The sequence below is a fragment of the Camelus bactrianus genome, chromosome 5 (genome assembly GCF_048773025.1).
Source record: "Camelus bactrianus isolate YW-2024 breed Bactrian camel chromosome 5, ASM4877302v1, whole genome shotgun sequence".
In the NCBI taxonomy this organism is placed as follows: domain Eukaryota; kingdom Metazoa; phylum Chordata; class Mammalia; order Artiodactyla; family Camelidae; genus Camelus; species Camelus bactrianus.
Genome location: NC_133543.1, coordinates 95,117,508 through 95,129,651, shown reverse-complemented (window position 1 = coordinate 95,129,651; position 12,144 = coordinate 95,117,508). Strand labels below are relative to the sequence as shown.

At 39.5% G+C, this 12,144-nt stretch overlaps 1 protein-coding gene across 3 annotated transcripts in view; it reads right to left on the bottom strand.

Moving 5' to 3' along the window:
- Nucleotides 1-12,144, bottom strand: part of COL4A3 (collagen type IV alpha 3 chain) — a 133,683-nt gene that overhangs the window by 41,346 nt on the left and 80,193 nt on the right. For all 3 annotated transcript variants that reach the window (XM_074364411.1, XM_074364412.1, XM_045511972.2), the window contains exons 16-22: nt 10,582-10,626; nt 10,282-10,335; nt 9,276-9,317; nt 6,790-6,874; nt 5,333-5,368; nt 3,534-3,698; nt 462-554 (exon numbers count right to left, since the gene is read on the bottom strand). In XM_074364411.1, the coding sequence (XP_074220512.1) occupies nt 462-554; nt 3,534-3,698; nt 5,333-5,368; nt 6,790-6,874; nt 9,276-9,317; nt 10,282-10,335; nt 10,582-10,626 (520 nt within the window). The remainder of the gene's footprint in view (nt 1-461; nt 555-3,533; nt 3,699-5,332; nt 5,369-6,789; nt 6,875-9,275; nt 9,318-10,281; nt 10,336-10,581; nt 10,627-12,144) is intronic.

The following is a 12,144-nucleotide window of genomic DNA, read 5'->3' as shown; positions in this document are numbered from 1 at the left end:
CTCACTGACGCCTCAAAAAGGACTGGTATTTTCCAAACACATGACCATTTATTCCACCTAAAATTTTTTTCATGTAGTGAAAATCATCTAGGATATTGTATGTATTAATAAAAAAAGTCACTCATCTATTGTGTTTGCTTATGTTGTCTATTTGAGCTTCCTGTCATCCTGAGAGAGGAAACCCCAAGACCTAGTAAAAACCATCCACTATGTCAGTGTTTCTCTCTTTGGAGTATGGGATAAAACTCACACTCTAGGAACATCCAATGATTTATTGCCCAGGGGCTAAATAAATGGTTGACTTCTAGATGAATGAATACTTTCAGGTAAGCCTTTTGGAAAAGAAGCCGTCTGCTGTTTGCGGGGGGGGGGGGGTCACTGCTGTCTCAGGGGAAAATAAAATCAGTGATGATGATGATGAAAATGGCTTGTTCTAACAGGACATCATTGATTGAACCAACCTTTTGGCCCATCCACTCCTGGGATTCCTGGAGGCCCTATCTGGCCTGGAAGTCCACCACCTCCAGGTGGACCTCTGCGAAAAACGATGCCACCTACAAAGAGACAACACCAAATCTGGTTAATTTTTTTTTTCCAATTAGCAAGTGTTTTAGTAATATGTCTTTTATTTTGTATGCATTTCCCCCATCTTCATCTTTGTTTTTTGTTTTTGTTTTGGGGGGGGAGGTAATTAGGCTTATTTATTTATTTATTTATTTATTTATTTATTTATTTATTTATTTATTTAATGGAGGTCCTGGGGATTGAACCCAGGACCTTGTGCACGCTAGGCACGAGCTATACCCCACGCCCTCAGTCTCTGTTCGGAAGCTGAGTCTTGTGGAGGTTATCTGAAACTGAAAAGACTGACCAGCTTCTCCTTTCACATTACACACGATTTTTTTTTTTAATACTGGTGCAGTAGTTATTTGAAAGCTCATTATATGGTGTTTATTGGCACGTGATCAACCCATATTATCTTATTCAGTTGTTTTCAGTGATTCCAAGACTATCCCTTTAGCATCCTTAGGCAAAGGGGCAAATTTCATTCTTCTGTGTATCTCGGATACATTGTATTTTCCTGACAGATTGTAGATGCTTGATACATACTGAGCACAAAAATGGATTCGGACTTGGGTATCATGTGTTTTCTCCTCATCACTGTTCACATCAATTAAGTTTGTCATTCTTGAAGCAGTTTTTCAAGAAAGCTGTTCCTAGTCTTCTACATTCATCTAGTACTATAATGTTACAGTGAATAGCTGATTATGTTCTATAATCTAATTTTTGGCCTTACCTTTTCAAACATAGGTTGAAGGCAATGTTGATGAGACTGAATATTTAAAGACAGTACCTATAGCTGCCCCAAATTTCAGAGCAACAGGTAACAGTGGATACATTTAATTTAGATGGAATCTATGTGTGTTATATTGTGTCTGCTCCATTGTGAAAAGAATGCCCATTTTGTATTCTGGGTCTTTAAGATGAACAGATGAGAGCTATCTCTAAATAGCAAAATCTATTTCCAGTTATAAAACAAATAAGTCATGGGGATGAAATGTAAAGCATGGTAACTAAGTTAATAATACTGTACTGCATATTTGAAAGTTACTAAGAGAGTAGATCTTAGAAGTTCTCGCCACAAGAAAAAAAATTATAACTGCGTATGGTGACAGACTTTAACTAGACTTACTGTGGTGACCATTTTACAGTATACACAAATATTGAATCATTATGCTGTACACCCAAAACTAATATAATGTTGTATGTCAATTACACCTCAATAAAACAAACTGAATTAAAAAAAAAAACAGAAAAATCTGATGGCAGTTTTATACTTAATGTAGAATCGTGTATACTTTTACATTTATATATTTGTAGATACTTAATACATTTTCATACTCATTTTTAATTCAACAAATACTTGAGTACCTACAACATTCAGCCCCAGCCCCCCCATATACTGGGCTTCAAACAGTAACCAAGACACAGTTCCTGACCTCAAAGAGCTTTGAGTCCTTAGGGGAAACTGACAAATACAAGGCAATGTGGGAAATTTGATGATCAGGATAAACTTGAGTGTTACAGGGGGTGCGTGGACTCAGTGAAAACTTTCTGCTGGACTTGACCTTGAGGCTTCAACAGGAAGGTCAGGTTGGTGTTGCTTAGAGACGAAAGGTGAGACACAAGAACAGTCTTCTGGGGGCAGTGGGAGCAGGTGTCTTCAGGAAGGGGGCAGTACTACTGCAGGTGCCCGAGGTCCAGATCCTGACTTTAACATTCCTGAGCTATGTGAGCTGTGCACATCAGGCTTGTCATTGATAAAATCAGGACACAAAACCTACATCTGGAAAGACTTGGAGGACTAGAAATCATTAAAGATCCCTGACACATGGAGAAGCATTTTAGTTGAGTTTTATTTTGCTCTGTTTTCCACATAGATCCACTCCATCGCTTGACAGGATTTGTTCCTAGACACTATGTCTTCTATTAATGAGATCACTTCTTAAATTGCTGTTAACCTAAAAGAAAGCTTTTATTTATTTACTTTTTAATATAGCTCATATAATCAGACACAACTAAATTATTTTATTTATATTAAGAGTTTTCCAGATTATTCTTTTTGAGCTTCTGTTATAATCATATTGTTTATAAGTAATGTTTCTTCCTTTCTTAAGAAGATCTCTGATACATACAGGATTCTCCAGGCTATTAGGAGGGCTGGGTATAAAACACCAGACCTCCCAGGCACCGGCCAGGAAAGGTATTTTAAAATACAATGAGTGATCTGTTGGTTCATGAGGTTCTATGTGCCTATCAGCCAACACAGACTGCTAAGTGGTTCCGTCGGGGGATGGAGAGAAAAGGATAACTTCATCAGAACCTCCAGGTACCGCTTCCAGTCCTCTGGGTTGCAGCTCTGTGGTTTCTGGTCCATTTATCTGGCAGCATCGTGCCTTGGGCCACACTACACACCTGTAGCCTCTTGCCCTGGAGCTTTCCTGTTAATGCCAACGCATGTGATGCCTGGGAGCCATGCAAACACAGCCTAGAGGTGTGTGTGTGTGCATGTGTGTGGTGGGGGTTGCTACTTACATCCTGTGGGGCACACCTTTAACCCCTGAGAAATAGGCGCTGGTGGAGGGTTTCTTGCCTCTTTGTCCGCTGGGACAGATAATCCTGAGACAAAGTTATACAGTTCTTGGAAGACAGTCCCCAGAGACTGGACGAGCAGTTACACTTGGCAGAAGGCCAACCTTGATACCCGTCCCTTCCTTCCTGCTTCACTGCCCTTGTCCCCGCCTCCCGCTCTGCCCTCTATAGCAACGCAGGCTGACGATGTGCTGTGCTTGCAGAGTAGCCATTCCACCAAAGCTGCTTTCACAGAGAGCTAATAAAACAAAACATCAGTGGACACAGAACTCCGAAGGTCTACACTATGGCCAAGCTGCACATGAGGGTCCTTGGTCCTGATTGGCACACCTCCGTCGTTGGGCAACAGACACAAGAGGGGCCCCATCAAGCATCTTTACCTGGTGGTCCTGGAGGTCCCGGTGGCCCTGGAAGGCCTGGCGAGCCGGGGCAGCCTGGGGCCCCCGGAGGCCCGGCCACACTCCTTCCCGGAGGGCCTCTCTCCCCTTTACTTCCTTTCACACCTGGTGCTCCAGGGGCTCCTTGGAGGCCAGGCCTTGATGACCCTTGGAGAAAAGAACCATTTCTTGTATTTAAAAATTTTTTTCCTGATTAATATATGTCTGTTTTTCAACTGCAAAAAAAGTGATGCATTCGTATAAAAGTTGTACAATTGAAAAGTATGTAAAGTACGTAGAACAAAAATGAGTTACCTTCCTTCTCTCGCCTGTGGCCTTGCTAAACTATCACAAGACAGCAGAGCTCAGAACATTCCATTCCCGCAGGGTAATTTACGTAGTTTATTACGAGGGACTGAAACAGAGGTTGGGATACACTGCAGTCTTTTGATTTAAAAGGACTTCATGAGAAATTCTTCACTATATGCTAGCTTGTAATTTTTTTTTTTAAATTAGAGACTAATCTAAATGCCTATCTTTCAGTGTCTCAAATGAGAAGGAGAAAACTGTAATTGGACTTTATTCCCGCCAACTGTCTTAGCTGTATCAGTGGGTGTGCTGGGGAAGGCAGGCATCACCGGGGAGAGAAGCTGTGACAGGTGGTACAAGACCCTCTTCATCTCCCTCCTACCATGATGAGGATGTTAGAAAGGGTAAGGTCTCCGATCTCTGCCTGACAGTTAAGATCTCTGCCTTAAGAGACACCTCACCACCAAAGGGCGGAGAAACCAGTGGGGGAAATATCTGATTGTTTCTGATTATTGAGCAAAAGGATTTTCATCTGAAGGCAAATAATCCTTCTGATTGACATCTGTTTTAGAGCTTTGTTAATTTTTACTCACTGGAGTTTTAAATGAGCCTATTCATTACTGGGAAGGAAATCTTTTTAATCGTTGGCCAGACCTCTAAAATGTCTTTTTACACCATTCCAACTTTACGAGAGAGCCACTGTTAACAGCTTGGCATGTGTTTTTCCATGTATATGCAAGTACACATAATATTTATTCATTTATCTTTACTTTCACAATGGGATTATAATATACATATAGTTCTACAATCTGCTTAATTTTAATTCATTTTCAAATTATGAACTAGTTTAAATATACAGCGTAAGATAGAGATAATCAATGGCAGGGCTTACCAAAGCTTCGCTATTTTGTTCTTAGTTTTGTTTCCTTTACAAAACGACGCGTTACAGTATGTCAGTTATAATTAAGGCCACTATGCTTAATCCTTGATTAACTATTTTTGAATTTACTCTTCTTCCTCTCTCAAGAGGCAACCACTCTAATACCATGGATATTTTTACCCTTAACAGAATTGTCTATGTACCATAAATAATACAAAACTTAAAGCTTTACATAAAACTGTGATCTATGTATTCTCATGCATCTTGTAATATATTATGAAAATTATCATTTTAACCAACCCCATTGCCATAAAATTATTGTTTTCCCATTTCTGTGCCTCTTCCAAGTTCCAAGCCTTCTGCTCATACACTGAAGTTACTATCTCACACTTAGTTAAAACTATCGAGAAGTAAAAAAGAGCATTTCTGTCACCTTGTGTCAGTTTCTACCCCCCTTTTCCCTGTGGGTCACAAAGTTAACAATTAAGAAGTTGGAAACAATTTTATATCAATTACTGAAACATTTGTCTCACATAAGTAATATAAACTTACTAGACAGCAGTGTATTTTCCTTTTAATGGCATTTCTATTGGTATCAGAAACGGGTACGTACCAGGACTTCCAGGAGCTCCGGGAGGACCACTGGGACCTGTGAATACATAACAGTAATTAATTGTTACAAAAATATAAATATCCCTTCCCCCATTATTGAAATCTTAAATGACAATATAATAATAATTAATAATTAATTTGTCATACTTTTCCTCCACTCTCACACAAGTAAAATATTATAAAACTTCACTCATTTAGACAAACTGCAAAGAAGAAACTATGCTTAGATGTCCAACACTAAAAAGAGGGGGTAGGGGAGAGATACGGGTAAAGGATTAAGAGATACAAATTACTATGTATAAAATAAATAAGCAACAAGGATATATTGTACAGCACAGGGAAATACAGCCATTACTTTGTAATAACTTTAAATGGAGTACAAGCTATAAAAATATTGAATTACTATGCTGTAAATCTGAAACTAATATTGTAAATTAACTGTACTTCAGTTAAGAAAAAAAAATAAATCATGCTACTTTATCATCTTCAAATAATTCGGCAGACACTAATGAAGAGGCTGCTCTGTGTCTGGCATTTTGCTGGGATGATTCAGATGCCAGGAAATCAAATAGCTAGAACTATCAAGGATCTGAAGTTTGGCCCGGTTCCATCTCAGATTGCTTCCAGCTGTAACACTGCGTAGGGTTCTAATTCTTTGACACATTCAAGTGATTTATAATGAGCATTATCCAATTTAAAAAAATCTATGCCATACTTTTCTGTCCATTTGTTTAAATACATTGGGAATGTTTACCGTTTTAAGTAAAATTCACCTTTGAAATCTTGTGTATATCAATAATTTGCCTGGATCAGTGGTTCTCAATCCTGCTGCCATCAGAATTAATCTGGGGAGCTTTTACAATCTGCCAGTACTCAGGGCCCTCCTCCAGACAGTTAAATCAGAATCAGAGGGTTGGGACCTTGGCATGGTTCTTATTTAGAAGTTCCGGGGGTTTTAATGCATAGTGAGAGATAAGAGCTATTGGCCTGGATCTTTTCAATTTATCAAAAAGGATAGAATATAAGTAAATGTGACTTTAATTTATGGTGTCAGAAGTTAGGAAACCAGGGCCTCAGTCTCCCCTGTCACTATTTGTGTGGATTTGCTCAAATTAGAGCTTTTTGGTCTCCATTTTCTCTTTCATAATCCCACTGAGGTTGCTGGTTTCACATACTCCCTCCTCCTGCCCTCCCACTGTGTTAGTGTCTTCTTACTGGACTTGAACTTTATGCTTTCCTGCAGAGAGATAACTTAATTACCTTCTATGGTATATCACCTATGGAATTTTCTTACAAAATATGAAAATTAGGAGACATCAAAAAATACTACCACCTATAAAAATTAGGAGATCTCTCCTCTTTTGTAAATTCTAGGTCAATAAACACATACTACACATTTTGCCTTGAAAGAAAGACATGGAATGATCAGCAAGCTTTAGGAAGAAATTTTTTTCTCACCCTGTGGGCCATGAGCTCCCTTGGGCCCTGGTGGGCCTGGAATCCCTTCTTCTCCCTTCTCCTGGTATGCCTCATAATATTCTGTCTTAAAGGAAAGAGCAATGAATAGAGGAAAGGTGGCCTTTTATGGACAATTCACCAAATGCAATTACTTCCATTTCTTCCTTTCTAGCTTAAAATGATACTTTCCTTGTTTGTCTGAATTCACAGGTTTATGTGTTAGAAGGATAGGGTAGTTAGGTTTCTAGGATGGATAAATTTAAAAATAAAAATTGCTCTTGTGTCATGATATCATTCATTTCATAGGCTTTCAATTTGAAATCCATTTTATGATGTGGCCCAAATCACATACTGACATTTAAAATATATATATATATGTATTTTTAAATGTTTATGTAGAAATCAAAGTTTCACAAAATAGTAACTTACTACACCATATGATCAACTCTGGTATTTTTATTCTACTTTATTTCACTTAAAAAAAAATGCTTGTCCTGTGGACTTAAATTATTTCAAAGTATGTTAGGACCTACACATCAGAAAATGCTTTATTGATTATTTCTTTAAATTTCAGGACCCCATCAGGGACTGAAGACTACTATTTCTGACATGATCAGTGGAACTATGGCTGGTCTCCTTATCCATCCATACACAGAACTTCCTCTGAAGTTAGCTGAAGCTACAAAGTTATGTGGAATAAAGCAAAGAAAACACACAGTAAGCTAGGAATGCTAAGAATTTCTCTAAAGAGCAACTGGAAAACAAATCTCATTTATAATTCAGTACATTTATCTTGATGGAAAGAAGAGGAAAATATCAAAGTTTTTTTTTTAACTTTATTTTTTTACATGCTGCATGGGGCCAGTTACTTCACTAATTTGTTTAAATATGAGGTAACAAGAGTTTTGTGGTTAAGCAACATGTATAATGGAAGCAACCTAAATGTCCACCGGCAGATGACTGGATAAAGAATTTGTGGTATATTTATACAATGGAATACTACTCAGCCGTAAAAAAGAATAAAATGCTGCCATTTGCAGCCACATGGATGGACTTGGAGAGTGTCATACTAAGTGAAGTAAGCCAGAAAGAGAAAAATATCATGTAATATCACTTACATGTGGAATAAAAAAAAAGACACAAATGAACTTATTCATAAAACAGAAACAGACTCATAGACATAGAAAACAAACTTATGGTAACCACGAAGGAAAGGGGGTGGGGAGGGATAAATTGGGAGTTCGGGATTTACAGATACTAACTTCTATATATAAAATAGATAAACAACATGGTCCTACTGTATAGCACAGGGAACTATATTTAATACCTTGTAATAGCCTATAATGAAAAAGAACATGAAAAGGAATATATATTTATGTATAACTAAAACACTATGCTGTACACCAGAAAATAACATGTTGTAAACCAACTGTATGTCAATAAAAAAGCAACATGTATAAAAGCACAAAAAAGGATTCATAATAATAATAACAACATAACAATATCCATCATAAAATCCACAAGGACATGTGTGCACCTGCCAAGTGTTGGCTAAGTACTTGCACAAAATAGCCTCTTCCATCTTCCCAGCAACCCTAATTAAGACTGCTTGCATCTGAATCATTTTCTTGTAGTGTAAGGATGCCGATTTCTGGGACCCTCCTCCAGCTACTGAGTTAAATTACTAACCCTGAAAGGTTTGAGAACTGCATGTGTAATAGGACACACACACACTTCCCCAATGACTCCTTTGCCACCATGGACCTTTCGGTCCCACCTGCACAATCATAAATGGCAGCTCTGCTCAGCACACTGAATGGAATGTAAAATGTCTGTAATGTGTTGTCTTTTGCAGCAGGAGAGGAAGCTACCAGAACTCAGAGCCTGGGTTCTTTTCACTCATCTCCTTAAGCTACAGAGTCACTACCTAGAACATGCCCCACCCCCACCCCCGCAGTCAGGAGCTGACAGACATCAAATCCACGTCCACACTGGGGAGGGGAGATTGCCTGCAGCGATGGGGTTTGGGCTGGAGTCATTGGTTTTGGCTGGCCCTGCATTAAACACATGGTTGAACTTCTGCTGCTCAAAGTGCAGGGCTGTCATAATGGGGGTCAGCTAGAGAAGGCAGGGAGCTGGTCCTCCAAATCCCCGGCCATCCTGGTGCCCCCAGCCATCCTTCACCACAGCCCTCTGCTCTACTCAAGGGCATAGGACCATCTCGGGCCAGGTCTCATCAGACAAAGGTTTTCTTCTCTGTAGCCCAGGATGGGCATTCCCAGCACATTCTAGAGACCCAATAGGACCCAATAAAAATAATGGTCCACTGTCAAATGGACAAATAACGACAATAGCTGTTTTTTTTTAATCTAGGTTTGATTAAAAGGTAAGTATCATAGCAATTAACAGGAGACACTGATTGAAAATTTCCTTGATTCTTTGAAAGACTTGATCAAACATGACATTAATATTATCTTTACACTTACTGGACCACGAAATCCTGGAGGGCCCATGTCTCCTTTCCAACCCTATGTAGAAAGGCAGTGACAAATTATGAGTCCATTAATCAAAAGTATTTACATATTAAGTACACTTAAAAGGCAAAATGGACAGTTAAATAAATCCATGCTGAAGGTGATGTTGTTTCTATGTGATGTGCAAACCAAGTTAACATGAAAGGGATATTGACTTTTGATTATCTTCCTGGGGGGCCAGATCTGAGTCAGGAATCCTATCTACAAGGTCAGGAGGAAGTGACTGATGTTCTAGTGGTTTCCCAGGTTTCTTCCATGACACTCCCTTCAAAGGATGTTCACATCACTGCACACTCCATTGTTCTCACCCAGACGAGAGACACACGAAAACCAGGCTGTGAGCTGTAGGCAATTCCTAGTGTCCCAGCTGTAATCAGCCTCCTTTCTCACCTACTCAAGAGGGCATTTCAGAATTCTACTGGAAGCGGTATTACTATAGGAAAAAAAACTTGAATCTGCCCATATACCTACATAGGACAGTTATTTGTAAGTGTCTGTAATGTGCTGTCAGAAACAAATGATGGGGGATACAGGTCACGATTAACTGGTGACGACCTTTCAGTACTTCAGGACCTGGGTTGAGACTCAGAGGGTCCAGCCTACCCTTAACCTCCGAGTACCTGACCCTTGACCTCCGAGGACCAGAAACTTCCTACAATTGTAGGCCTTTTCCAACTCCTTCCTCGTGGGGAGCTGAAATCTCACTGGTCCCAAGTCAGACAGCTTCTGACACAGACAGGTTTATCCCGTCTCCCACAGGACCGCCCTTCAAGTGTTTAAATCAAGTTGCCGCCTCTCTCGCTTCTTCTTAACAAACATGCTAAGGTATTTTAGTGACCTCTGACTGCAGCTCCTTGTATCTAGTTTCAGGACAGGGGGAGGCAGGGATGATAGGTGGGTAAAAGCCAACCAATCAGAAAAAAAAAAGGTTAAAGATAAATGCTAGAAAGGGAATTACCTTAATGCCATCCTCACCCGCTAACCCAGGGAGGCCCCTGTTGCCTTTGGCTCCCTAAAGAGAAGAGCACAGGGAACGGGTCAGAAGACACACCAGTAATCGATTTCTTCTGTAGGAAGCAGGATGCTTTAAACTCCTTTTTGGAAAAAAAAAAAAAAGCACTCAGATGATCTCTCCCCACTATGAAGTCGTAACGCTATGATTCTCAAATGTAATTTTTTAAATCTATGGACTTTTTAAAGCTTAAGAATGCTTAGCGATTCTCAAAAACCCCTCTTTGTCTAGTAGGAAAGTCTTCACCTCAGCGCCAGGGAACCCGGGGGCACCTTCTTTTCCAGGCTTTCCCTAAAACAAAAACAAAACAAAAGCATGTAATTTAACAAATATGGATAAATTTTTATTAAATTTTTTTTTAATTGAATGAAAGATTCTTTAAATTCTATGGTGTTTCACACATGTAATTTCATATAACCCCTTCTTTTTCTCCTGCCCCTACCTTACCCCTCTCTCCCCCCCTCTCCCCACTGGTAACCACTATTTTGTTCTCTGTGTCTGTGAGTCTGCTTCTTTTATATTATATTCACTAGTTTGTTGTATTTGTTAGATTCCTTAGGAAGTGATATCATACAGTATTTGCCTTTCTCTGACTAATTTCACTTAGCATAATGCCCTCCAAGTCCATCCATATTGCTGCAAATGGCAAAATTTCACTCCTTTTTAAGGCTGAGTGGTATTCCATGGTATTCATCATATACCACATCGTCTTTGTCATTCATCTGTTGATGGACACTTAGGTTGCTTCCATACCTTGGCAATCATAAATAATGCTGCTATAAACATTGGGGTGCATGTATCTTTTCGAATTAGTGTTTTTGTTTTTTTCAGATATATATGCCCAAGAGTGGAACTGCTGGGTTATATGGTAGTTCTATTTTTAGTTTTTTGAGAAATCTCCATACTGTTTCCCACAGTGGCTGCACCAGTTTACATTCCCACCAACAGGGTACATGATTCCCTTTCCTCCACATACTATAAAAAATAAAGATAATTTTAATAAGCATGGAAAACCTAAACAATATGATCATCTCTTGACCTTAGTCAAGAAAGCCTGATAGAGGTTTCTCACCCAGTTATTAGAAGTAAAAACCATTAATCACAGATGATGTGATGACCGTCTCTCGCCAGGGAAGGCAGAAGCTGGTCAGAGTAGGAAATTAGGACAGGTCAATGGAAGGAAGAGAGGAAATTAAGACTAAGTGTTAAGACTAGAGTTAGCACTGCCCATCTAAGCTTGGAAGGAAAATCAAGGAAGTACTGAGCAGAGAAGGGAACAGGAAAACCCAGAAGGAGGGAGGTGTTCACAGTCTATTTATTTGAAATGTTGGCAACTCCCTGAACTCCAGGGGTGCCTATATCTAGATATATGTATTAAAGGTTTTTTGCAGTGTTCAAACAGACAGGGCTTTTGGATTACCTTTTTAGATTTTTTTAAAAATTTATTTGTTTATTTGTTTTCGTGGTGAAGGAAAGTGCAGTATTTACTGTAAGGCACCAGACAAAGAGTCTGGGGTAGCTAATGCTCAAAAAACCTGAACTCCCTGATGGTGTTAGGGGAAAAGTTTTTAGAGGCAAAATTTGGGGCGAGGGCTACAGGGTGTGTGGCTTTCTTCTGACTGGATGGTGGTGAGGTAAGAAGGCGGGGCTCCAGGACTCGGTGCTCAGCCTGAAGTTACTAGCCTCCACCTGGCTGGGGCCTCAGTTCCTGCAGAAGAGCTAGTTAAGGCCTCAATGGTCCACACTAACTGAATAGCCACAATTTAAAATCTGATTCCCAAAGCTGTTTCTTTTAGAATGCAGCTTGAT